At 59.6% G+C, this 25,587-nt stretch overlaps 4 protein-coding genes across 6 annotated transcripts in view; 2 read left to right on the forward strand and 2 right to left on the reverse strand.

The window, feature by feature from the left end:
* The window catches only part of RBFOX3 (RNA binding fox-1 homolog 3), a 131,289-nt gene extending 119,262 nt beyond the window's left edge, over positions 1–12,027 (reverse strand). The window contains exon 1 of the mRNA XM_088065314.1: positions 11,796–12,027. The gene's annotated coding sequence lies outside the window, so the exon portion shown is untranslated. The remainder of the gene's footprint in view (positions 1–11,795) is intronic.
* ENPP7 (ectonucleotide pyrophosphatase/phosphodiesterase 7) lies at positions 585–5,966 on the forward strand. Of its 2 annotated transcripts, none has more exons than XM_088065311.1 (6): positions 585–829; positions 2,032–2,177; positions 2,969–3,589; positions 4,110–4,377; positions 5,013–5,111; positions 5,378–5,966. In XM_088065311.1, the coding sequence occupies exons 1-5, from the start codon at positions 589–591 to the stop codon at positions 5,099–5,101; spliced, it is 1,365 nt and encodes a 454-aa protein (XP_087921437.1). In that variant the 5' UTR covers positions 585–588; the 3' UTR covers positions 5,102–5,111; positions 5,378–5,966. The 2 variants fall into 2 exon arrangements, with proteins under 2 accessions (XP_087921437.1, XP_087921438.1); XM_088065312.1 differs by having other exon boundaries at positions 5,382–5,966.
* Positions 12,028–12,743: 716 nt separating the features above from the next.
* On the forward strand, positions 12,744–16,572 carry CBX2 (chromobox 2). The gene is made up of 5 exons (XM_005530661.2): positions 12,744–12,815; positions 12,900–12,943; positions 13,441–13,506; positions 14,957–15,026; positions 15,250–16,572. The coding sequence occupies exons 1-5, from the start codon at positions 12,744–12,746 to the stop codon at positions 16,570–16,572; spliced, it is 1,575 nt and encodes a 524-aa protein (XP_005530718.2).
* A 6,429-nt stretch (positions 16,573–23,001) lies between these two features.
* CBX8 (chromobox 8) lies at positions 23,002–25,241 on the reverse strand. 2 transcript variants are annotated; one of them, XM_005530662.3, is made up of 5 exons: positions 25,125–25,241; positions 24,731–24,774; positions 24,491–24,556; positions 24,326–24,392; positions 23,002–24,162 (listed from the first exon to the last, which is right to left on the reverse strand). In XM_005530662.3, exons 1-5 carry the CDS (start codon positions 25,191–25,193, stop codon positions 23,338–23,340), a joined length of 1,071 nt encoding a protein of 356 aa, XP_005530719.1. In that variant the 5' UTR covers positions 25,194–25,241; the 3' UTR covers positions 23,002–23,337. The 2 variants fall into 2 exon arrangements, with proteins under 2 accessions (XP_005530719.1, XP_014114897.1); XM_014259422.2 differs by having other exon boundaries at positions 24,326–24,416.
* Between the last annotated feature and the right edge of the window lie 346 nt (positions 25,242–25,587).

Below are 25,587 nucleotides of genomic sequence, written 5' to 3' on the forward strand. Positions count from 1 at the left end.
GGGACACGGGGGCTTCAGAGCTGGGCTCACCCTCAGGAGCATCTCGGGGGGTTGGTGCATGGTCAGGATCCAAGGAAGAGCCTCCTTCTCCAGTGAGCAGCTCAGCAAAGCCACACTGGAAAACCATGGGTAAATCCAAACTCCTTCCCGAGCCTCTGAGCCTCCATGTGAGGGTGGACAAGCAGTCCTGGGGTGTGAGCTGCCTTCTGAGGCTGAACTGCTGAGCACAGAGCCGGGCACCAAGAGCCAGGAGTGAGGAAAGGACACCAGAATGGGCTGAGAGGGATGGGGGCTGTGGAGGCAGCTCCCAGCCTCCCACCACACCAAGCTCCCTGTTCACACTCACCAAAACAGCACCACCACAGCTGAGGGAACAGCCAGATTTGGTGTTTGACCCAGGAGGAGCTTTAAGATAATGTACCACAGAAAGACAAACAAGACAATTTGGTTCTGATACCAAATGCTGGCTGAAGCCACACACCCGATCAGCAACTGCAAGATTAGATAAGGACAGAACTTAGTCCCGCCCTGCACGTATTAATGCGAGCTCTCCGGACACCTGGGCTATTCCTGTTGCAGGGCACAAAGATGCTCCTGGCACTGGGGCTCCTCTTTGCTGCCCTGTCCTTGGGAAGATGCATCCCCCTGCAGCAGGGGCCCAACCGCAGCAAACTCCTCCTGGTGTCCTTCGACGGCTTTCGCTGGAACTACGACCAGGACGTGGACACCCCCAACCTGGACACGATGGCTGCGGACGGGGTGAAGGCCAAGTACATGACTCCTGCCTTCGTCACCCTCACCAGCCCCTGCCACTTCACGCTGCTGACCGGTGAGTGCCGCATGGGGGCTGGGGAAGGGCAAGGTCAAGGCTTGTGGTCACACACGAGGTCAGGAGGCGCCCAGAGGAGGCACTCAGACCCAGCAGCACACGGAGCTTCAGAGCACATGGGGCAAGAGATGCAGAAATGGTAGATTCAAACTAGATGCAAAGAAATTCTTCCCTGTGAGGGTGGTGAGGCACAGATTTCCCGGATTGCCCCATCCCTGGAAATGTCCAAGGCCAGGTTGGACGGGGCTTGGAGTCAGCCTGGTCCGGTGGGAGGTGTCCCTGCCCACGGCAGAGGTGGAGCTGGATGGTTTTTAAGGTCCCTCCCAAGTCAAACCATTCTGGGATTCTGTGAACTCAACCTGTATTTATCAAAGGTAAATAGCACCAGACCAACTCGATAGCCTCCTTTGATAAGATAAATCATTTTTTAAACAAGGGAGATGCTCTAAATTTAATCTTTCTGGACTTCAGTAGTGCATTTGATACAGTGCCACATGGGAAATCATTAGTTAAGATGGAGAAGATGAAGATTAGTACAAAATCTGTAATGTGGGGAAGTGAGAGGCTACGGGAAGAGGACAGAGTGGATGCTGAGAGGAGATTGTCAAGCTGGAGGGAGGGCACCAGGGGAATTCCTGAAGAATCGATTTTGGAGCCAATCTTATTTAAGATTTTAATTAATAACCTTGGCATAAAAGAGTGGAGCATGCTAATGAAATCTGCTGATGGGCAAAAGCAGGGAGGCAGCGTCAATACGAGGGAGGATGGGGATATCATACAGAAGGCACTGCGCAGTCTTCGGGACCAGAATAATAAAAATAGCACAAAATGTAAGAGTCAAAGTGCATCTCTCCCTCCTAATGGAAACTTCTGCTCACTGACATCATGGACTGCGAGCACCAGCAGTGAAACTCCATGGGATTAGCTGAACACAGGGAACCTGCCCGTGCCCAGCAGCTGCAGGTGGTGCTGGGTCCAGGTGAGACCCACCAGACATGGACTAACCCAGGAGGGAAGCAGCTCTCCCCCAGCACCTCCCTCCCTGCCCTGGGACCCCGCTTGGCAGAGGGCAAGGGTAGGAAGGGGAAAAGAGGAAGGGGAGGCCAAAGGTCCCCTCTGCCCAAAGCCAGCCCAACACCCAATGTGGGAGTGAGACCCCCCAGCACGGCCGGGCTCACCCCCTCCCCTCATCTCTCCCACAGGGCGGTACCTGGAGAACCACGGGGTGATCCATAACATGTGGTTCGACACCAAAACAGGAGTCAGACTGCCCTACTACACCACACAAGGCATAAGCAGCTGGTGGGACAACGGCAGCCTGCCCATCTGGATCACTGCCCAGAGACAGGCAAGTGCGGCACCTCCTCGCACGCACAGACCCTCCACAGACCCGTCCAACCTGCCATCCTCCAGGAAAAGCTACAGGCAAGCCACCATCCCCTGTGGCCCTGAGTTCCCAGCCTCCCCATGAACGTCAGGCTAATTAGACCAGCAAAAAACTGAAATCCCCAGACACAGGCAGGAATAATTATGATCATTCTACTAAAAATAGCAAAAAATAATAGATGCATTTCAGCTTTATTAAGACATTAATAAAGCAGGTTATCCTGTTCCTGTTTAAAGAAGCCTCAGCCAGTTCCTCGGGGAGCATCCTGAGCCTGGGAGCTCCACACGCCCCGAGGCACAGCCAGGGCAGTTGGGGGGCAGCATTGGGGGCCGCTCCCCTCTCCCCTGGGAGCTGCAGCAAGCCTGACACGCTGTGAAAGTGGCTTTGAGGCAGGGCATGAAACCCGGCCCAAGACCTTTGCCCACATTTACCGGCCAAATTGGCTCCTGTGGTGTCAGTGAAAAACACCTTAATGTCTTGATGGTGCAGAGCCAGAGGGTCCACACAAGGTGCAAGTGGGTCACTGGTTCCAAAGTTTTAACCGGTGTTAAAACACACTGAGGAACCGGGTGCAAGGGCAGTGCTTTCAATTAATCACTTCTAATTGGCAATGAGCAAGAAAACCTCATTAGCAGCACAGGTAGACATCGGGGACTGAATGAACTGATCGTGTTAGGAGGTGGCTGCACTGACAGATGGAAGGATGCTGCCGAGAGAGTTCAGGTGAGTTTATGGAATGCCTCCACTCGCAGGGTTTGAAGACAGGCTCTATCCACTTCCCCGGAACCAAAGCGAAATACCAAAAGGAAGAAGTGTACAAGAAGTTGGTGGAACCCCCATTGTTCAACTACAGCAACGAAGCCAACTGGAAGCAGAGCATCAACACCGCCATGGAATGGTTCACAGCGGAGAACCTCGACTTCATCACGCTCTATTTTGGGGAGCCGGACTCCACTGGACACAAGTTTGGCCCTGAATCCATGCAGAGGAAAAACATGATCAAGCAGGTGGACAGAACCATCGGGTACTTGAGGCAGCGTATCCGGGAAAGCGGCCTGGAATCCAACCTCAACCTCATCATCACATCTGACCACGGCATGGAGACCGTCATAAAAACCAACGAGATTCACATCCAGACCATCAGCAACTTCACATTCAAAGACCTCGACTTTGAACTCTTAGATTATGGACCAAATGGACTCCTGGTGCCAAAAGAAGGGAAATTGGAGCACGTGTACTCAGTCCTGAAAAACGCCCACCCAAAACTGCACGTTTACAAGAAGGAAGAGTTTCCGAAGAGATTCCACTACGCCAACCATTCCCGGATCACCCCTCTCCTGTTGTACAGCGACCCAGGCTATGTGATCCATGGGGTAAGGTGCTCAGGCATGTCCTGCTGTCCTTTGGGATGTGCCTCTCTCTCCTGTCCCTCTCCCAGCACCCGCCCAGCTTTGGGCCTTTGTGCTAGCTGCTCTCCATACATACAGATATCAATTCCAGCTCTTTGTGTAAAGACCTTCTCTGCTGTTGAGAGCAAATATCCAGAAACCCCGGAGCAGGAGTTGCATAAATGCAGAATATCCATTGTAGGATCCTCTCCTAGCCTGATTTAAGGGAAGGCCCAGCAGGCAGCTTCCCACTGGAAGCTCCTCAGTACAACAAAACCTGGACATGCCAGCGTTTAGGGAGGGAACTTGCAGGATGCAATTACCTGAGAGCGGTGTTTGGAGGCACCTCCAGCTTCTGCAGAGTTTAACACCAACAGATCAACTCCCAAAACTGAGAGGAACCAACCAAAACATCAGACCCCACAGCTGCAGAACGTGGCACACAAGGTGGGGGCGTGCGGGGGCAGAGGGGTTGGGCTGCTCACCTTCCTGCTCTCCCCTCCAGAGGTACAAGGTCCAGTTCAATAAAGGGGAACACGGCTTCGACAATCAGGCCATGAACATGAAAACCATCTTCCGAGCCGTGGGACCCTCCTTCAAGAAGGGGCTGGTGGTGGAGCCCTTTGATAGCGTCAACGTCTACGCCCTCCTCTGCGAGCTGCTGGGCATCACCCCCGAGCCTCACGACGGCTCTCTGGAGGTCACCAAGCCCATGCTGCGTGAATCCACGGACAACGAGGGCAACGAGGGCAACGAGGGCAACGAGGGCAACGGTGAGCGGCGGGAGCCATGGGGGGCAGTGGGAGGGGCAGCAGGCACGGGCGGTGACAGCGGGCACCAGGAACAGCAACAGACACCAGAGGTGGCAACGGGCACCGGGAACGGCCCCGGGAGCGCACTGGGAGCCCACCGGGATAGCCCCGGGATCGCTCCGGGATCTCTCCGGGATCCCTCCGGGATCGCACCAGGATAGCCCCGGGATCGCCCCGGGTTCGCTCCGGGATCGCTCCGGGATAGCCCCGGGATCTCTCCGGGGTAGCCCCGGGATCTCTCCGGGATCGCTCCGGGATCTCTCCGGGATCTCTCCGGGATCGCTCCGGGATCTCTCCGGGATCGCTCCGGGATCGCTCCGGGATCGCTCCGGGATCTCTCCGGGATCTCTCCGGGATCTCTCCGGGATCGCTCCGGGATCGGGCCGCGCGCTCCGCCGGGATTCCCGCGGGAACAGCGACACCTGGTGGCCGCTGTCTCCACCGGCTCCGGGCCCCGGGCCGTGCCCCCCCCGCGCTCGGCACCGGGCAGAGGTCCCCGCGGCCCGGGGGGAGCAGAACGAGCAGAACGGGTGGCGGGAGGTGACGGTGCCGTCCCCCGGGCAGGGCTGGCGCTCACCCCGCTCTCGGCACCGCAGGTTCGGGTCCTTCTCCGCACCCCGCCGAGAAGCTGCCGCTGATGCTGGGACTCGCTCTCTTTCTGGGATGCTGGGGAGGAGTTTTCTAACCCCCACCAGGTAACCCGCCCCAGGGACCCCCAGAAGGAATCCTGCCCGTTCGGGCCCGGTCTCCCCGAGTTTCCTCTGTCTGAGGAGGCCCCCGAGGCTGCTCCCCGCGGGACGCAGCAGGGGCTCCGCACCTCAGCCAGGACTCCGTGTTCTTCCTGCTCCGGCTCAGCATCGACACCACCCAGGGCATGGGCTGAGCTGAGAAGAAGGGGTGGGGAACCCTCTTGGACCCTGGCACTGCCCCCTGACCTGTCCCCTCTGTCCTCTGTGTGCAGCCAGGTCTGGACCGTGGCATGAGCAAGCACAAAGGGTGAACCCTCCCCTGATCGAGGCTCTGCACATGCAAGAACAGAGTTTGTCGCTTGCCCTCACAGTGCAAATTTGTCCAGAGAACCACCAGAACAAGCAACTCCTGATCCAATTCTCTGGCACTTCCAGCATGATGCACCTCCAGCTGATACCTACAGGCTGCAGACACCTGAAACGAGCATCAGCAGCGCCGTGCTCTCCTGTCCTGGCAGACCCCAAGCTCCAGGCAACTCTACCAGAACACATGGCAAGATGGGGAAGGACGTGGGTCACAAAGACAACCAGTCCCAGGCTCAGGGAATTGGACAAAATTCCCAAAACCTCTCTAAATTACTGACCCACGCTCCTCCAACATGAGTCCCTGGGGGAGAGGCCTCTCCCAGGCTGTGGGGTGACAGCAGCTCCACTGCTGTGGAAGTTGGCACTGATGTCCAGCCTGACACAGTCACCCCGTGTCTGCATCACCCCAAATGCAGGAGGCAGAACAGCTCCATGGTGGGTTTGGAGCAGAGACAGCAGATCTGTACTGAGTATCTAACCCAATTAAAACCTTGTTCTGAGCGAGCTGGGAGCCTCCTGTGAAAGGTGCCAGGTCCCACCCAGGGTGGGCACACTCAGCCTGGACCTGCCGAGGGGACAGAGGGGCCCCCTTGGTCCCTGCTGGCCACAGTGTAGGGCTGGCCATGGCACCCCCAGCCCGAAACCATCCCCAAATCAATCAGCACTTCCAGCTCTGGCCCCAAGAGGTGCCCTCAGCACCATCCTGCTTGTCTTTGTGCTTTGTGGCTCTGGACAAAACTGGGAAATGCCACCTGGGCACCCCTGAGCAGCAAACCTGCAGCAAGGATGGGCCTGGCTGCCCTGCTCCACGGCAGAACTGCTGAGACCTGCCCCAGCTCTGCGAGCTCTGGAAGGGGCGTTGATGTGTTTTGGAGAGACAGGGAACGTGGCAGTGCCAGGGCCAGTGCCAGTTTGCTCACAGCAAACAGCCCTGAGATTCCTGAGCCAGGGGCTGGCAGAGCCTGGGCCAGCTGGGCCAGGTTCCCAGGACCTCTCCACAGCAGGGCTCAGGAAAAAGCCCCCATACAAATCCAAACCTCCCTCTGCAGGAAGCAGCCCAGGGTCCTTCAACCTTAGGGGACAGGGAGCAAGACACCTCCATTCCAGCAGCCCCCATTCCAGCCCTTCCAGTGTGGCATTCCAGCACCTCCAGATGCTGCGGTGCCTTTCCCCAACCCTGTGCCTCATCTCAGGGGCTCGATAAACATCTGTTGCCATAGAGACTCGCTCACTGCATCGGCTTCACCCAACGAGATGAAACAAGAGCCGCACCCTCAGAAAAACAGGAAGAAAATGTTTGGCTTGAAACTGTGCTGGGGTGGGGGTCAGGGCGGCAGCAGCAGCAGGGAGGCTCTGAAAGGGGAGCCAGGGCTGTGCACACCACTGAAATTGATATTAATGATAAGAGTGCACAGAAACCTTCCCAGTTCTGCTGCTGGTGACCTTGGGCCTTCCCGTGCAGATCAGCACAGCTTTGCACATTCTACAGGCAGGGGCAGCCAGCTCTGTTGGGAAATTGGTATCCTGGAGATCCTGGCAGAGCCTGCAGAGCTCAGAACCCGCTGGTACCAGGTTCTGACCCTCCTCAGGCCCAGGGTGCCCAGCAGGTACAGAGCAGGATCACAAACCCATGGAATGGCTTAGGTTGGAAGGGACCTTAAATCCCATCCAGTGCCACCCCTTCCATGGCAGGGACACCTTCCAGTGTCCCAGGCTGCGCCAAGCCCTGTCCAGCCTGGCCTGGGGCACTGCCAGGGATCCAGGGGCAGCCCCAGCTGCTCTGGGCACCTGTGCCAGGGCCTGCCCACCCTGCCAGGGAAGAATCTCCTCCTAATGTTTAACCTAAATCTCTCTTCTCTGAAGTTTAAAACCACAACCCAGTCCTATCCCCCTCTGCCCATTTAAAATGTCACTCTATCTTTTTTTTAAGCCTTTAAATACTGAGAAACCACCGTGCCCATAGGGCTGGTCCCAGTCTGGTTCCCAGACCCACACAGGGAACATGGAGTTTGTAGTGACCAACCTCCTGACACAAATCCTCACCCGAGAGCTGGTTTTTCCTCAGCTGGGAGCAGGAATTGACTTCCTGACTCAATCAAGAGCATTCGGGTGAGACAGAGCTCTGCCAGAAAAATCCCTGGTGAGGAAGGGACCATCCTGGAGAAAGGCTGAACCCTGACATATCCCTGCAGGAAGGTTTCCACTGCCCTTCATTCACGGGGTTTGCCGTGACTGTTTCCACTTGGGACGGCTGAATGTGGCACGCTGAACACGGTCCGTGATGCAGCCGCGTTCCCAGCACGGATCAGCCTCCGAGCCCTGAGCATACGGGAGCAGGGGGATCCCCCTCTCTAGCCCAAGACCTGATCCCGTTCCTCCATCCCCCCGTACCCATCTGCCATTGCCTCCTGCCCTGCCCTTGTCCCACAATGTGCCGGTGCCCCGGTGTGGCGGTGTCCCAATATCCCGGTGTTCCCGTGTCCCGGTGTTCCCGTGTCCCGGTGTTCCCATATCCCGGTGTTCCCGTGTCCCGGTGTTCCCATGTCCCGGTGTTCCCGTGTCCCGGTGTTCCCGTGTCCCGGTGTTCCCGTGTCCCGGTGTTCCCGTGTCCCGGTGTTCCCGTGTCCCGGTGTTCCCGTGTCCCGGTGTCCCCATATCCCGGTGTTCCCATGTCCCGGTGTTCCCGTGTCCCGGTGTTCCCGTGTCCCGGTGTTCCCATATCCCGGTGTTCCCGTGTCCCGGTGTTCCCATATCCCGGTGTTCCCATATCCCGGTGTTCCCGTGTCCCGGTGTTCCCGTGTCCCGGTGTTCCCGTGTCCCGGTGTTCCCGTGTCCCGGTGTTCCCATATCCCGGTGTTCCCGTGTCCCGGTGTTCCCGTGTCCCGGTGTCCCCATGTCCCGGTGTTCCCATGTCCCGGTGTTCCCATATCCCGGTGTTCCCATATCCCGGTGTTCCCGTGTCCCGGTGTTCCCGTGTCCCGGTGTCCCCATGTCCCGGTGTTCCCATGTCCCGGTGTTCCCATATCCCGGTGTTCCCATATCCCGGTGTTCCCGTGTCCCGGTGTTCCCATATCCCGGTGTTCCCGTGTCCCGGTGTTCCCGTGTCCCGGTGTTCCCATGTCCCGGTGTCCCCATATCCCGGTGTTCCCATGTCCCGGTGTTCCCGTGTCCCGGTGTTCCCGTGTCCCGGTGTTCCCGTGTCCCGGTGCAGTACCGGCAGCCGGCAGCCGAGGGCTCCCGAGCCGCGCTCAGCTCCCGGCGCGGGTGGGGGAAGCGGCTCCCGGTAAAGCCCCGGGCCGGAGCATCTCCCCGAAGCCGCGGAGCCCGCCCAGCCCAGCAGTGCCCCGGTGCTCCCCGGGGAGGGATCTGCTCCTCGGTGCTGGGGGACAGAGCCCGGAACCACCCGCGGCTGCCGCCGGGCCCGGGGCGCTCCCCGGCACCCACTGCGGCTCCACAAAGCGCAGGGATGCTCCAAGGGATGCCCTGGAGACCCACACCGAAATCCCAGGTGCCCTCCTGCCCCGACTCCGTGTCCCGGGCTGCCGAATGTTCCCAGGACAGAACAGATGAGACGGATCCTCCCCGCTGTGTGTGCGAGTTTTACCCCCCCAGACACACAGAACCTAAACCTGCTCCCCGGGAGCCATCTCTAACCCTGCCTCTCACAAGGAAAACCCAAAACCGTCGAATTTTGTGTGTCCTTTGAGCCTTTCCCAGCCCTTCCCGTGGCTCCTCACGCCTCGTTGGGACATTTTCGCCAAACATTCCCCGATGACAAAGGCCAAAGCCCAGCCTGGCCCTGCCCGGACACAGCCGCTGCCTGATCCCCGCGTCTCCTCCCGCCCTCCCATCCCCACGTAATTCATTCCCCACCGCCCCCCTCCCCGGGCTGGGGGTCAGGCAGCAGGGAGAGCCCCGCTGTGTATTGCATCCCAATTTGCCATGCATTTCCACACCATTTGCTTCCTTTTCTTTTTCCTGCGCTGGGAAGCTGCTCGCTGCCCAGGGGTCCCAACCACTCCGGGATGGGAACATAACAACAAACATCCAAGGACACGTATTTATTTATGGCACACGGTGTGCGGGGACACTGCTGCCTCCCCAAATGCCTGGTCTGGGGGTGGCTCGTGTCCCCCTGAGCGCCGCCCGGCCCGCAGGACCCCGACACGACGCGGTTCCCCGGCCGCCGCATCCCGGGAGCTGCCGAGCCCCGGGCCCGGCCGCGGGAGCCAAATGAGATGCGGATCTCTGTGCTTCCATTGGCTGCTGCCTTGGGAAAAAGCAGCCAGATCTGCCCACAACAATCATGGCCACCATGCCCCGGCTGCTCCTGGGCTGGCCCCAGCCTCGCCCTCTCCAGTCGGGGACATCCTGCGCCCCTCGGGCACCCCCATCACCGCCGGCATGGGGGTCCCGCGCCGCCGGGGCACCCCTGCAGTGCCAAAACAGAGGCCAGGGGAGCACCCACAGCCTTGGCCCCCACCCTGCACATACCGGGCCAGGGCTCCGTGCTCCACAGCCCCCAGAACGCGGCCCTCGCTCAGCCTGACAGGATGGGCAGAAAGCACAGAGCCCCAGCAGCTCAGGGTGACCTGAACTAGTTCCCAGTAAACCCCTGGGTGTAGAACACGGATTTCCAGTCCAGGGAGCAGTAGAGCCCTTTTCCCCTTAACAGGCAAAGGGGACTCAGTTCCACTTCCCTCGACACCAAACCCTCACTTGAGGCTGCCTTCAGGCTGTGTTATGCCTCTAGCCCCTGCTCGAGATACAACACAGGACACACAGCATTCCTGGGATTCTGGTAGACTTGGGGAAAGCTACAAAATCATGTTCCATCAATTAGTTCAGGGGTCTGACTCTCAGTCTTAAGATGCTGATGGTTTTCACCGTGATTGGTGAATTTATTGGCCCCCACCAATTGGCCCCATCACTTTGCCTGGTGGGAGCGTGGGGCCAAGTTATTCAGTGTGTGCTCCTGAGTTTCTCCAGAAACATGAAGTCCCTGTTGGGGATGGGAAGCACTAAATTAATAAATTAATAAATTAATAAATTAATAAATTAATAGAGTAATATATTAATAAATTAATAGATTACTAATTTAATAAATTAATTAAAAAGGCACTCACAGGTGGAGCCACAGCTTTGGCAGCAGCAAGGGGGCATCTTGTCCTACCCCAGTCAGCAGCCCCAGCTGGGGCAGCCCCTGTGGCAGCTCTGACCACCAATGCCCAGGGAAGCTCCAGGGCTGGGATGGTCTCCTCTGGCTGACCAAGCCCTGGGGATACCCCACTCTGCCAGGGGTAAAAAGCTTGGAGCCCACGGCACCCCAGGGACCGCCCAGGACCAGTTCAGTAAATCCCTGGGAGGAAAAAGGAGATTTCCAGCCCAGGGAGCAGCACAGGCCTTTTCACCCTCAGTGGGAACAGGACATGTGGAATGGGGGCTGAGCGGCATTAGGGGTCATTCAGAGCTCTCACAAGGGACCAGGGACAATGCTGATGGCACAGCCCCACAAACGCCGTGGTCTCTAAAGAGACACGAGTGTCAAGGGCTGCTCCCAGTTCTGACCCCCAGCCCCTCTCCAGCTCAGCAGAGAGCAGATGGAGCCTCTCCTCTCACATGGCCCTCCCTCCCTTCCCGGCCCCGGGAACAGCGACCTAGCCCTGCGTCCTCGTGGGGAGCACAGGAACAACAGCGCTGTCGGGCGGCCGGGGAGCTCACCCAGCATCACCCAAATCAGGGCTCGTTCCCAACAGGGCTCATCTCTCAGAGCCGAATCCCTGCAGCCAGGAGAGTCCCACCATTGGATCCTCATCCCTTGGGCTGCAGCCACACCGCCGGGATGCCGGGATGTGTGCACGGCTCAGCACACAGCGATGGGAGGTCACACAGGGGTTTTGCTAAAATCTAAGAGGTGTCGCACACAAAGAGCCGAGCTGGCAGAAGGTAAATGAACTCAAACAAAAAGTGCGGCGCTGTGTTACAATTCTGTGTCACCTTCGGCTAAAAAAATGCTCCTACAGCTCTTCTCGTCAGCGAACGGCCACGGTAATTGCCAAAGAAAACAATGAAAGGTGACAGCGCCCGACCCAGGACAAGCCCCTGGCACGGACCCAGCACCCCCGGCACGTCCACATCCCGCAGCGCCCGAGTCAGTCCCGCTCCCTGAGGAAGCGTCCAGTTCCTCATTCCCGCATCCAGAGGGTCCCCCGTGGTGACATTGCCCCCGCAGCGGGGACAGCCCAACGCGCTCGCTGCCGCTCCAAAGGCTTTCCTAAACCCGGCATCGCTAAACCCGGCATCGCTAAACCCGGCATCGCTTACCGGAGACGGCAGTGCCCGGGGTGCGGGCGAGGCCCCACGCAGGACACCCCATGGCCCCTCCGGCTCCCGCTCAGTCCCTGCGCGCCGCGGGCACCCAGGCGCCGGGGCGACGGCAATTCATATCCCTGCGGCTCCCGCACGGTTAACAGCGGGCTCCGGGCCCGCCGAGGAGAACTCCCTGAGGTGCTGACTCATCTTCTTCCATGCCTGTAAAGCACCATATTTCATCCTTCCACGCCCACAGCGCACAACCGCCGTGCAGCAGCTCCTCGCGCAGCCCCGCACGGTGCGCGCGGTGCCGCCGCACCCCCGGCAGCGCGGCTCGGGAGGGACCGTGGGCCGGGCGGTACCGAGCTGCGAGCCGGCACCGCGCGAGGGTCGCAAACGGCCCACCCCCCTGGGAAATCTTTTATTCTCTCATAATCAACTACATTAGAATTAAAACGTGCCGGTGCTGCTGCCGCCTGTTCCGGCCCGGCGGGGAGCGGCGCTGGCTGCCCCAGGGTGCTTTGTCCCCAGGAGGGACCCCGGGCGAGGGACTCGGAGCCCGGGTCCTCGCAGCAGGAAACCCTCGCGGGGTCGGAGCGGGGGGGATCCCCCGCGGGGCCGGCCGGGGAAGCCCCCTGCGCCGCCCGGGGAAACAAAGCCCCGGGCAGGGCCACCCCATTGTCCCCGCTCCGGCCGGGCAGCGGCCGCCCCCGCGCGGGAGGAAGAGGAGGGGTCGCACACAGACAATGCCTCCCCCCACCCCCCACGCCGGATCGCCCCGCCCCCTGCTCCCCATTGGCCGGCGGGGAATTTGGGGACCCCCTCCCGCCCCTCCGCCGTATTGTGCCGGGGGGCGCGCGTGGATCTGGGGGGGTCGGAGCGCGCGCGGCCGCCGTCGGGGGCGCGCCCGGGGGCTCCCCTTGTGTGTGAGTGCGCGGGGGTGTGCGCGGGGCCGGGGCCATGGAGGAGCTGAGCAGCGTGGGAGAGCAGGTCTTCGCCGCCGAGTGCATCCTCAGCAAGCGGCTCCGCAAGGTGGGACCCGCCGGCCCCGCAGCCCCCGCGCCCCTCCGCGCCCCCCGCCGCCGCTAACGCGCCTCTCCCCGTCTCTCTCCGCAGGGCAAGCTGGAGTACCTGGGCAAGTGGCGAGGCTGGTCCTCCAAGTGAGCGGGGCGGTGCGGGGCGGTGCGGGGCGCGGTGCGGATCGCGGAACCATGCGGTGCGGAGCGGGGCGCGGGTACCGCCCGCCCGGCCGCTTTTGTTTGGGTCGTGCCGCTCCTTTTGTTTACAAATAAGCGCGGCCGCGGTCGGGCCCTCCCCGCCCCCGCGTGGGGCCCCCCTCCCCCCTCCCGGCTCGGTCCGCCCCCCGCTGGAGTCGCCGCTCCCCCCCGGCTGTGCCGGCCCCGCGCCCGCTCTGCTGAAACCGGAGCTCCCCCGGGATGCGCGGGGCTCGCCTCGCCCCGCGGCGGCGCGGCCGCCCCCTTCCCGATCTCCCTCCCCCGGCCCCTCTCCCCTGCCCGCCCCCCGGCTGCGCCGGCCCCCGGTACGGGCATGCCCCGCTCCGTGCCAGGCCCGGGTGCGCTCGGGTGAAGCCCCCGGGGCCGGAGCGGCGGGGGGAGCCCGACCCCTGCTCTCACCCGCTCCGCGTCCTCTGTTGCAGGCACAACAGCTGGGAGCCTGAGGAGAACATCCTGGACCCCAGGCTGCTCCTGGCTTTCCAAAAGAAGTGAGCAAACTCTAAATATTTCTAAGTAAACTGTAAAGTCAATTAACTTCTAATTGGCTGCTCGCGTGGTGGAAGTTGTTGGAAACGACAGCCTGGAGCCGGCGGGGCCCTTTGTGGCCGGGCCCTTTTGTTTGTTCCCGGAGTCACTGTCCAGGTGTACCTGGAGCGGCTCTGCCCTGGCCAGCGAGGCTTTACGGACCAGCGGCGCTCCGGGAGCCGCCGGGGAACGCCCGGCGCAGACCTGGGGCTCCTGCTCCCCATCCAGGGCTCAGGGACCTCGGCTGTGCTTGGCCACAGAGCCCTGGGGGGAGATGGTGCCTGGGCTTGTGAGGCATTGAAGCAATCTTGTGGAGGGTGAAGCTCTGGGAGGGTGAGGGAAATAATATCTGGGAGAGAATATTATAGAATGGTTTGGATCAGGAGGGATCTTAAAGCTCTTCCCAATCCACCCCATCATTTCCACTATCCCAGGTTGCTGCAAGTCCTGTCCAGCCTGTGCCAGGGCCTCACCACCCTCACAGGGAAGATTTTCTTCTTAATACCCCATCTAACCTTGCCCTCAGGCAGTTGGAAGCCATTTCCTGTGTCCTGTTGCTCCAGGCTCTTGTCCAAAGTCCCTCTCCAGCTATCTCAGAGCCTCTTTAAGTCCTGGAAGATGCTCTGGAGTCTCCCTAGAGCCTTCTCCAGGCTGAACAACCTGGATGGCAAAACAAAATGGTCTCTGTCCTCTGTCAGGTCCATGGCTCCTGCCCGGAGCTGGGCTGAGAACAGCAATTGTTCCACAGCCACTGCACCCCAGGAATCACTCACGGAGCACAGGGATAGCCAGCTGGCTGTGGCAGACATAGCGCTGCCAAGTATTTTGACTTCATAATAAGAAAAGCATTAAAGTTTATGATAGGATACAATTATAAGTGGTTTCTGGATCCATTTTTTCTCAAGAATAGGATATGGTGTTGAGTGCAGGATGGTATTTAATCAGCTGTGTTCCATCTAAACACCATCCCAGGAAACACGTACAGTGACCTGGAACATCCCTGAACTCCAGCCTGGGCCACCATGGCTGGACCAGGAGTGCAGGAGAGCTGGAAGGAGTCCAGCAGAGGAGGGGACTCACTGAGCTCCCAGGGAATGCGTTTGCTTTTCCCACTCAGTGTGGAAGCTCAGCACAGCAGAGGCATAACCAAAGCAAGGCTTAGCAGGGCTGGGGGCAGATCCTTCCCTTTGCCTCATCCCCTTGTGCCAGAAAAATGGCGAATCTCACCAAGAATTGGAAAAGGCACAGGTTTAGGATGGGTAAGATGGTGTGGTCCATCACTGACTGCTGGAAGCTGCAGGGATGTTGCTGATGCACACAGGGATGCTCTCCTGTCACTACCTGGCTGCCTCAGTTCCCCCAGGCGTTTTTTATTTCCCTATAAACATTGTCCTGAACCCTTGTTTTTTGCAGGGAACAAGAAAAAGAAGTGCAGAATCGGAAGAGGGGCAAGAGGCCCCGGGGCAGGCCCAGGAAGAACGTGGTGAGTCCCAGCAGTGCTGGGAGCTGTGACAGCTCTGGGGGGCTCCGGGGCTGGGGGTGGCCTCGAGCACACAACTCATCCCATCAGCTGACGGATCCCTGAGGATCAGCTACGCAGAGAGAGAGCCTGAGGGCCCTGGCCAGGCCACCCTGCAGGGTTTGTAATGCCCATGAGCGTTCCTTGGTCACTGCCGTTAACTCTCGCTGTCTCTGCTGCTTTGCAGGAACCAGAGATGCCTGCAAAAACAAAGTCGAGTAGCTCCTCTTCCTCCACATCCTCCTCTTCCTCCTCCTCTGAGGAAGAGGACGAAAGTGATCTGGAAGCGAAGAGAGGTCCCCGCAGCAGAGAGACGCACCCGGTGCCGCAGAAGAAAGCTCAGATCCTGGTGGCCAAGCCTGACATGAAAGACGCTTCCAGGAAGAAGCGTGGGCGGAAACCTCTTCCCCCGGAACAGAAAGCGGCTCGAAGGACCGTGAACCTGACAAAGGTGCTGAAAACGTCCCGGAAGGAGGTGGGGGGCAGTGCCAAGCTGCTGGGGAAGCTGCAGCCCCAGCACAGCACGCAGGGCTCGGGCATGGCTATGCTGAAGGATCCCCCGGGCGCCTTGGCTGGGCTCAGCTCAGGGGGGTCGGCAGTGGAAAACCTGCCCAACATGATGAAGAGCGGCTCGGCGAGCCCCAGCCAGGCCATCAGCTGGCAGAGCTCCATCGTGCACTACATGAACAGGATGTCCCAAAGCCAGAGCGCGGCCGAGAACTCGGCCCTGGGCAGGCTGGCGCTGAAGGCACAGGCGGCCAGTAAGGGCAGCTTGGGGCTGGACTTGAAAATGAGGAGCCAGAAAGGCTCTGGGGAGCTGGGGCTGAACGTGCAGGGACCCAAAACTGCAAAGGCTTCTGGCAGCAGCGCCGGAGGGGACCAGAAATCGGGGTTTGCTGCCGGAGGCCAAATGCTGCCCAACGGCAGCAAGACGCCATCGAGCTCGTCTGGGGCCGGCATCCAGCCAGCCTCCAGCCAGGAGCTGAACCTGCAGGCTCTGAACCTGCAGAGTGTCAAAAACGGGCCGAGCACGGCCAGCGGGAGCAGCGTCCCCCGGCACCTCTGCGGCTCCCTGGCCAAGGGCCCCGCCGGCGGCACGGCCAGCGCGGGTGCCAAGGGCGGTGCCGCAGGGCCCGGGCTGAACGCTGCCACGCTCCCAGGGGGGGACGGTGGCAAGAGCAAGAAGCAGACACACCGGGCAGGTGACAGGGACTCGGCCAAAGGTGGCTCAGCTGGCGCTCAAGAGGGACACGCAGAGAGCCGCAAACCCTCCGCCCTGTCCGAAGCGAGCACGGGCGACGACACCAGCTCGGATTCGGACCGGGATTCAGCTTCCCTCCCGGGTGTGGCTCAGAACATGTCTGTGTCCATCCAGACCAGCCAGGACTGGAAGCCCACCCGCAGCCTGATTGAGCACGTCTTTGTCACCGATGTCACCGCTAACCTGATCACAGTGACGGTCAAGGAGTCCCCCACCAGCGTCGGGTTTTTCAACCTGCGGCAATACTGAGCCCAGGAGCGTGAGAGGAGGGAGAGGGTCCTCCAGCCCCACCCTCACCTTTACCCAGTTCTTCCATCGGGTTTTTTTTTTCTTCAAGTGAACGTGGAGCCCTCGTGAGACCTGCTGGAACTCGTGTCTGGAAAGGCTGGACAAATAGCGCAGTGAAACCCGCTCCAAACTGCCAGCGGCTCCTGGATTTCCTCCAGGGCTTCTCTCCATCCTCTTGTGGAGCCGTGCCCCATGTGCGGGTGGTCGATGCCGTTCTCGGGGCGCGGGGGCACCGGTGCTGCCGGGGGTGTCAGGCTGGCCAGTTTGGAGCCAGGATTCACTGCCCACAGCTCTGTTTGCTTTGAGATGCCAAGGTCTGCAGCTCACTGGCCACAGGGAGGTGTGGAGCTGCCACGGGACAGTCTCACACCTGGGAGAGGACTGGGAGATTCTCTTCTGGGCTTCCTGTGGATCTGTCTATGAGCCATGGGGAACTGCAAGTCAATCCAAATGAGGCAGCTGCTGCTCCCAGCCCTCGAGGCTGTGGGGGTGCAGTTGTTTTTGGGGGTTTTTCAGGGTATGCTCAGCCCAGCCACCCCCCTGGGCAAGGTCATTTCCAATGATGGGAAACCCACAACGTTTCTGTTGGGGTTTCCAGCTGATAGGGAAATATTGTTTACATTTTTTCTTAAGGAATTTTTTTTTTCTTTCATGAGGGAGGGAAATAACCCCAGTCTATGACAGATTAAGTCCTGGGTGCCACCAACAGAACAGGTGGCAGAGGTGCTTTTTTTGGAGGGTGTCTCCTTTCTGCTGGAGGAAAGTCCTGCCTTGAGAGCCAGCAAGATCCACCAGCTTCTCTGCAGTGCCTTGACTTCCAGAGGAACGTGAATTTCTGGGCAGCCCAGGGAGCCCCCACACCACTCCTCTGCCTCATCCTGGCATTGCCAGCACCTCTACCTCCCGCTCAGCAGGTTCCAGGCACCCATAGAGACCGAGCTGGGGGATATTTTTTAAGCCTTGCAGAACATGTGAACCCTTCCAGCAGCAGGTGGGTTGGCGCTGGGACTGCCAGGACAGCCAGGACTGCTGCTCCCTGGGTTAGACTCATGCTGACCATCATGGTTCTCTCCAGAATGCTCAGAGGCTGGTCAAGGCCACCTGCATAGGTGGTCAGGAGTGGTGGGAAAGGAAAGGAGAGAAGAGGGAGAAGGGCTAAGGCCGGTGGGTTCCTCAAGCTGCTGTTCCCCAAGGAACCAGAGCACCTGAGTGGCTGCTCACTTTTCCCTGGCTGTCCCAGCAGCTGGGGTGCTCCTTCTGGCTTCTAATTGCACCCAGTAATGGCTTTTCCACTGCAGTGTTTTCCCTACTGCAGATTTCTCCTACAAGCCAAAATTAGCAGCAGTTCAGGCAGAGTTTAGTAGCGTTTGAGGTCATTTTAGTTCTGTTGACGCTGAGTGCTTTTGTTGGAGGTGATGAACAGCCGGCGGCCGCCCCCTGCCCTGTGTGGGTCAGATGTCCCTCCAGCTGACCGGCCGGTCACAGCTTAGGGGTCACCAGGTGACTGACCTGGCAGCAGGGAACGCATTTCCCTTGGCCCCAGGCAGGGCCACTCACAGCCTCTTCATTCACAGGAGTGTGGATGCATGGACCAAACTGGGGGTACAGGAACTTGGGACCCCCTGACGCAGCAGCCCCCCACGGTCACGGCTGCTGCCAGTGGGGTCGTTCTCAGGTGATGCCAAAATGCCACGGCCTGTGCGGTTTTACCTTCTACTGTAACTTTGCCAAACGAGCTCCAAGGAAGCCCTGGCCTGCGTCAGCAGGCAGCAGAGCCCCGGGCACGGCCTGTGCTGTGCTCCTGTGCTGGGGGTGCGAGTGCTTTGGGGGAAGAATCGGGAATCTGGGAGCACGGGGGTGAGGCTCTCACCCACACACCAAATGTTTGCTGTTTGGCCTTTGCAAATCCAAACTGATCAACCATGTGCCTTTCGGACCGTCCTTATCTCAGCCTTGTCTGTGACACCGGTCCCACGACAGGTTTGTGCCTATGCAAAGCAGGGTGGTCGCAGGGTCTTGGGGACACCGATGGGGAGAGGTGTCCTAGTCCCAGTGGGACACTCAGCAGAGCCCTGCTGAGCAATGTCCCCAGAGGGGAAGCTGGCCTGGCAGGGATGCTCTTGTCTGCAGCAATAGGATGCGTGGATTGGTTTCTCCAATCTTTCTGAAGAGGCTCCAAGGAGGGGCCAGGCCCACAGGGCAGGGCAGGAGATGAGCTGTGGCAGCAGGTGAAGCTGCTCCCTCCAGAGCCGCTCTCTCAGCTCCCACGGGTTTCTCCATGCGGGGCCTGGCTCCTGCCTCCTGCTTGGGCAAAGGGGACAGGTATCCCAGGCAGTGCCCTCCATCACCCTCCCTTCCCAGGCATGTCCCCTCCGGCAGCACAGGACTCTCACCACTTGCTATTGTGCCTTTTGCTCACCAGCTGGTTCAATTCCAAAGGTCTAACGATGGTGAAAATGATAATCCAGGGTTTTTTGTCTGGCCATCTCACCCTACATTTCTTCCCCAGCCCCTTTCTCATTTGATGTTCTGGGATCTTGGCTCTCCCAGCAGCGCTGGGGGGTTGAGTGCATGGTTCCCACTGGGGTTTGCCTCCCAAAGACACATCCTGTGAGGAATTTACTGGAATCTTTGGTGGACAGGGGTTGGAAGACCCCTGGTTGGTGCAGACCCTTGTTATGTACCATTAGGATTCAACCTTTTATTTTTTTTATTTTTTTTTTTGAGTTTGCTGCTATGGGTTGGCATGTTCAGCCGGGCGTCAGACAGGCAATTAAAGGTTTGTCACTCGTCATTTTCTAAGTGGTTTCCGATGTGGAAAGTCCTGCGGTATTTGTATAGTGAATGGATATTTTCCCCAGGCATAATCTGGTTAAGCATCCTTGTTGTTTTCCATTGGACTGGAAGAGGTGGCCGATTCAGCCATCATCCCGAGAAAGTGAGTCTATTTTTATATATATATTTTGTACCAAAAAAACCCAGGAGTACACGGAGGGATGGAGATTAGTTTAGGGGTTTGGTTTGTGTTGCGATTCTGAGCTGCGTGTGAAGGGCTCCAGCGCCAGGAGAAAGGTTTTGCTGACAGAAATTTGAGACAGGTGAAAACAAACAATTGTTCTTATAGCTTATGCCAGTCACTGCTCTGATTTGTACGTTTTAATTAAAGAGAGAGCCAAATCGCTCCTGTATGACACTTATAATTGCTTTAAACTGCAGCTGTTTGTTTGCTTTTATTTTCTGAGAACAAAAGTCGGGGATGTTATTGCCCTGGGAAAGCACGAGTGCTATGGGAGCAGGACCAGCTCCCCACCAGCACCCCGGTCCCTCCCAGCCCCTTGCTCGCGTTCCTTGTGCAGTTTTCCTGTGTTCCTGGACACTCACGCTAGTGTAGCCCCCCAGCTCTAGGCTGCTTTTAATTTATTTGCAGGAAAACACTAGGAGACGGCTACGTCGGGTGGGGGGTTTTGTACGACTTTTCCACACTTCTTTTTTTAGCATATCAATAAATATTTTTTTTAAACTTTTCAGCCTCATGTGGTCACTGCTCCGGGAGAGCTCCGGTCCCCCCTCTCTGCCCCCGGCACCGCCCGGAGCCGCCCCGCTCTCCGTGTTCCGGGCGGGGGCCGCGGCGGGGTCCCGGGATGTGCGAGGCTGGAAGCGGAGCCGGGGAAGCGGAGCGGGGAGACCCCCAGCGCTTTCCCCCCGAGGGTCCCCTCCGTGCTCCGCTGGGGCTGGAGCTGCCGGTGCACGGCGGCCGGAGCTCAGGTGTCTCTGCCCGCACCGGCGGCCCCGGGCCGGGCCCCGCTCCTGCGGGGGGCGCTGCGGGGCCGCGGGGGGTGCGGGGGGCGGGCCCGGGCGCTGCCGTCGGTGCTGCCGTCGAGCCCCGGCAGCCGAGCGCCCCCGGGCCGGCCCCAGCCCCCGTGTGAACGGGCCCCCCCCGCCGGGCCGGCGGAGAAAGGAGCCTTTGTGCGGCCGCTCCCGCCGCTCCTCCCGGCGCTGGCAGCTCCCGCGGCGCGGGGTCCGCGCCCCACCCGCCCGAGCAGAAAAAGGAGGTTAATGAGGACACGGCTTAAAAAAACCCCGTGGAGCCCCCCAGCCCCGCCCGCCCGCCTGCACACAAAGGCCGCGCTGGACGGGCGGGGGCCGCCGCGCCCCGAGCCGCCCCGTCGGAAGGGCGGAGCGCCGGGCCCGGCCCGGGACCGGAGAAGCGCCGATCCCCGGAGCGGGGCCGCTCACGGCGGCCGCCACCGCCCCCTCAGGGCACCCCGGGACCCCCGGGGGGGCGCCCAGACCGGCGGTATCTGCGGCCGGGGAGCCTCCGCCTCCCCCCGGCCCCGTCGGGACCCGGCCCCAGCCCCGCACGGCCGCGGCTGGCGAGGGAAGGGGCGGCAGGACCACCCACCCCGCACAGCCCCCGATGCTCCCGGGCACCCCAGGGCCACAAAGGGAAGCCAGACACGTTTCTATTTACAAAGTATATATTTAAACTGACATAAAAAGCAGGTCTCATATGGACATTCACGGCTGGCAGAAGACACGTAGTTAAGCTTCACTTCTGAGACTGAGATTTAGCCAAATCGCTGCTGTACAAGTCTTAGATTTAAATAATTCACACGCACACGCCCGCACACACACACACACGCAGGGTACACGTCGCTATGTACAGACACACAGATACACCCACAGGTACGGTTTGCTCCAGGTGCGTGTCGGACACACGGACACGGGGCCGGAGCGAAGCCCCAGCGGGGCAGGAGCGGCTCCGGGCTCTTTGCAAAGGGAAGGATCCTCCGGCCTCGGTGGCTACAGGAGCACAAACAGCTCAAACCCCCTCCTCATCCTCCAACAACTCCCGGTCCCCGTGTCAGCAGCGGAACCGACACACCAGCTCTTCGTACAAACCAAGTTAAAAATCTCAATTTTACAAAATGTCCTAAAAACAAAAACAAAACAAACTGGGGACTGTCAGACACGATGGCTCCCTTTGCACAGCCTATCCAGCATCCTGCCAGGCACCTCACAGGTCCCAAAAGGAGGATGGGGAAGGGAACCAGGCAAGGTGAGGCTGCCAAAGCAGAGATGCCCCTTGCCCAGCCCCTTCCCTCAGCCCCTGGGAGCTCCCAGGGGCCTTGAGGATCTCAGGGACGGGGGCTCTGGCTCAGTCCCAGCCCTCAGGCACTGCCGGGCTTGTGCTTGCCATGTGCCCGATGGGCAGAGCAAGGTGTGAGGACAGGGCCACCTGCTCCACCTCAGCCGAGCCACAGCCGGGCCCAGGGCCCTCCCTGGCGGGCGGTGGCCGAGCTGGGGGAGCAGCGGAGCGGGGGCACCCCCAGACCCTGGGAAACTGCTGCACCTCGTCCAGAGCCCCGAGACCCTCCCTACCCCTGCCAGGGAGGAATCTCAGCTCTGGATCCCAGCCCTGGGAGGAATCCCACAGGCAAATCCAGCACAAAATCCACCCGAGGCGGCGGGGCTGCTCCGCACAGGAATATTTTGCCTCTCGGCTATTGTTTAACCAGCGTAAGGAAAGGGAAATATTTATTGTCTCTGATTGCATAAAGGTGACCCTGGGATTTGTCAGGGATGTGGATATTACAAAACACTTTATCAGGAGTCTTCCAACAGTCTGAAGTAAACTGTGATTGGGAATAAAAATAATAATAACCCACCGTCTGTAGCAGAATAAAGTAACTAAATATGGGCAGTGAGATGCTCCCTCCCCAACCTCTCTGGCATTTCAGGAATGTAAACAGAGGGGGGTTTTGTTGGGGTTTTTTGTTTTTGGTGGGTGGGGGAACAGAATCAAGCGACCAGACAAAATGAAAACAGATATACTCAGCTCAGTCCCATCTCCCACAACTGCTACGACAACTCTATTAAAGTGCATTTCAGTATCACCCCTCAGGAACCTTACACACACAAACTCCTCTCCTCCGCAAGAAAAGGGAATTCAAGTTAATACTCCAACACTTTTAGCCTTTTTATGGATTTCTGCTTTTTCCCGCCCCGTCTTTGTTGCAACATGACTTTTTTTGTTAGACTGGAAACACCCCATCCCCAACAACACTGTGAATTCAAGTGCTCACGTCAACTGTCAAGGGCAACAGTTCTGGACACAGCACACTTGATTGTACAAGCAACACCTTAAATCACAATCAAGAAATCCGGGCACTTCGCCCTCCGAGGGAGCAACACGTCCCCCTCCACCATCCATAGCATCATATGAAAAATAATAGTTAAAAAAACCCAGCACATACTTAGCTATGAACACCGTTATGTACACCGGCTCCCGCGGCAGATGCGTGAACTCGTTAGTTCTCAGTTTTATTGTCCTTTCTAGGAGCAACTGAGCAGTCACTGTTGTCTCCATTTAAATAAAACAACTCAGAGTTGAAATATATATATAGATATATATATAAGCATTTTTTCTTAAATAACATATTTACATCTAATAGAAAATATAACTCTAGAGATAATCTTTCCAACGAAACATAAGACGTGAAAAAAAAACCAAAACAAAAGAATGAGTTAATGAATTTAGGACAGTTTCTAAATTCTCTCCAGGACCAAAAACAAAAGAAAAAAAAATTAAAAGCTTAAAAAAAAAAATAAAAGGAGCATAAAAAAAAAATAAAAAAAAAAGAAAAAAAGAGAGGCCCACCAAGCTCTACCAAGCTTTTGTTTGGATCTGACTGAAGGAAAACCCCAGCACCACCTCCACCAAACTCATCGCTTCTCCTTAAAGAATCCTTGGTCCGTGCTGCTCTCCTTGATGGTGACGGTCAAAAAGTTAGAGGTCACATCAGTTACCACCACCTTCTCTAGGTTGTTGAGAGAGGGGCTCCAGGACTCCTCCTCGGGGTCCCCCAGGATCCTGGAGACGGGGATCCTGGCGATGAGGGAGGGTCTCCCCGCCGGGCCCCCCACGCCGTCGCGGTACAGGCTGCCCACGGCCCCCGGGCTCACGGTGCCGTGCAGGAGCTTGGGCCCGCCGGGGTCCAGCCCCCCCTGCCCCTTGGGGTCCAGAAAGTCCGCACGGTGCTTGGCCAGGCGCGGGGGGAAGGTGTCGGCCCCCGCCTCGGCGCGGTTGGGGCCGGGCAGGGCGCCGGGCAGGTCGGGCTCCTGCCGCCGGGCCAGCTGGATCACACTGTGTCCTGAGCCAAACTTGGCTGCCCCCACCGCTGCCTCCTCCATCTTCCTGGCCTTCAGGTAGTCCCCCACCTTGTCCCCCGGGTCCCCCAGTTTCCTCTTGGAGGCATCCAGAGTCTCCGCAAGGTCCTTGTAAAGCTCCTTCCTGGGCTTCGGGCCCCGCTTTTTGGGGGTCTCTCCGGGCTTCTCTTCCACGCGGATCACCCGGTCCCGGATGCCGTCAGCCTTGGGGGTGCTGCTGCTGGAGCTGCCCTGGGGGGCCAGGGCTATGTTTCTCAGTCCTTCCCTAGCCCGGGATGTGGAGCCCAGCTCCTGGGGGGACCTGCCAGGATACGGCACACGGATCCCCCTGGAAGAGTCACTGCGGAATTCATAGGTTTTGGCTTTGGCTTTTGCCTGGGCCTGCAAAGAAGATAAATCACCCAGTGACTTTATTATCCTGCCATCCGGCTGTGTAATTGCAACTTACGAGAGGCCACCTTTGAGGGGAGCATCCTCCGAGGGGGCCGGAGAGAGACCCCTGCTCCAGCACGCAGCCCTCGCGCGCGGGCTCCGGCCTCCTTACCTTTAGCAGGAAGGTTTTGGGCTTGGGGCCTCGCTTTTTGGGCCCGTAAAGCTCCATTTCTCGCTCCCTAGAGGTGTTAAAAGAACCAAAGCTTCAATTCAGCATAGCTACAAGACAGCAACATATTTACAAGCGCAACAGCTACAGCTAGTAAAGGCCTTGTACCTCTCCTCGAAGGCTGCGAGCAGCCGAGCATCCAGGATGTTCTCCTCAGGTTCCCAAGTGCTGTACCTGGGGGGAGGCGGGACGGAGAGAGGGAACAGAATAAGAAGCCCGGAGGGGGAACAAGATAAATAAAATAAAAAACAGGGGCATAAAGGAGGAGGCACAAAGGGGGAGCAGTGTGTGCAGCCAGCATCCCCCCGGCCCCCGCTGCAGCCCCCCGCAGCCCCACGGGCGACTTACTTCTGCGACCAGCCCTTCCATTTGACCAGATATTCCATGCGGCCCTGCGGATGGGAAGGGAGGAAAATAAATATGCGTGGAGCGAAAACCGCGACGAACCGCGACGAAGCGCCCCGCAACAAAGGTCCCCCCGCAACGCCCCGAGCAGGGAGCGGAACACGGCCCGGGGGAGCAGCGGGGGGGATGCAACAATGAAAAATAACGCGGATTTACCGCACACACCCCCCCCGGGCGCGGATTTAACACCGCCCCCCCCCGGGCGCGGGGCGCGGAGGGCGGGAGCGGCGGAGCGGAGCCCGCCCCGCGGCGGGGGGAGGCAGAGCCGCCCCCAGCGGGCCGCGGCCGGGCTGCGGGGTGCCGGGTGCGCGGCGAGGCGGCGGCGGGGGGCACCTACTTTGCGGATGCGGCGCTTGAGCAGGGCCTCGGCCGCGAAGACGCGCTCCCCGACGGCCGAGAGCTCCATGTTTACGCGGCCGCTCGCAGCGCAGGGGCGGCCCCGGCGCAGCCCAGACCATAATACTCCGCCCGCTGACGTCACCGCGGCCCCCCCCCCGCGCGCGCCGCGCCGGAGCCGGGTGGAACATTCCGCCCGCGCCGCATTGGCCCCGCCGAGCCCCGCCCCCCTGCGTGCCCCGCCCCCCTGCGTGCCCCGCCCCCCTGCGCGCGCCGCCCCCCTGCGCGCGCCGCGTCCCGATGGGCCGGGGCGGGGCTTCGGGGCGCGCCCACCGCCCCGCCCATCCGGGCCACGCCCCCCGGGCCCCGCCCCGCTGGCGGGGACGGCCGCGGGACGGGGGGAGGGGGCGCGGAGCGCAAGGGCGCCCCGCGGCACGGGCGAGGGGCGGCGTGGGGCTCCGCGG

Source organism: Pseudopodoces humilis, chromosome 21 (genome assembly GCF_049639895.1).
Source record: "Pseudopodoces humilis isolate 2021_Gansu_Grassland_sample_001 chromosome 21, ASM4963989v1, whole genome shotgun sequence".
Taxonomy (NCBI): Eukaryota; Metazoa; Chordata; class Aves; order Passeriformes; family Paridae; genus Pseudopodoces; species Pseudopodoces humilis.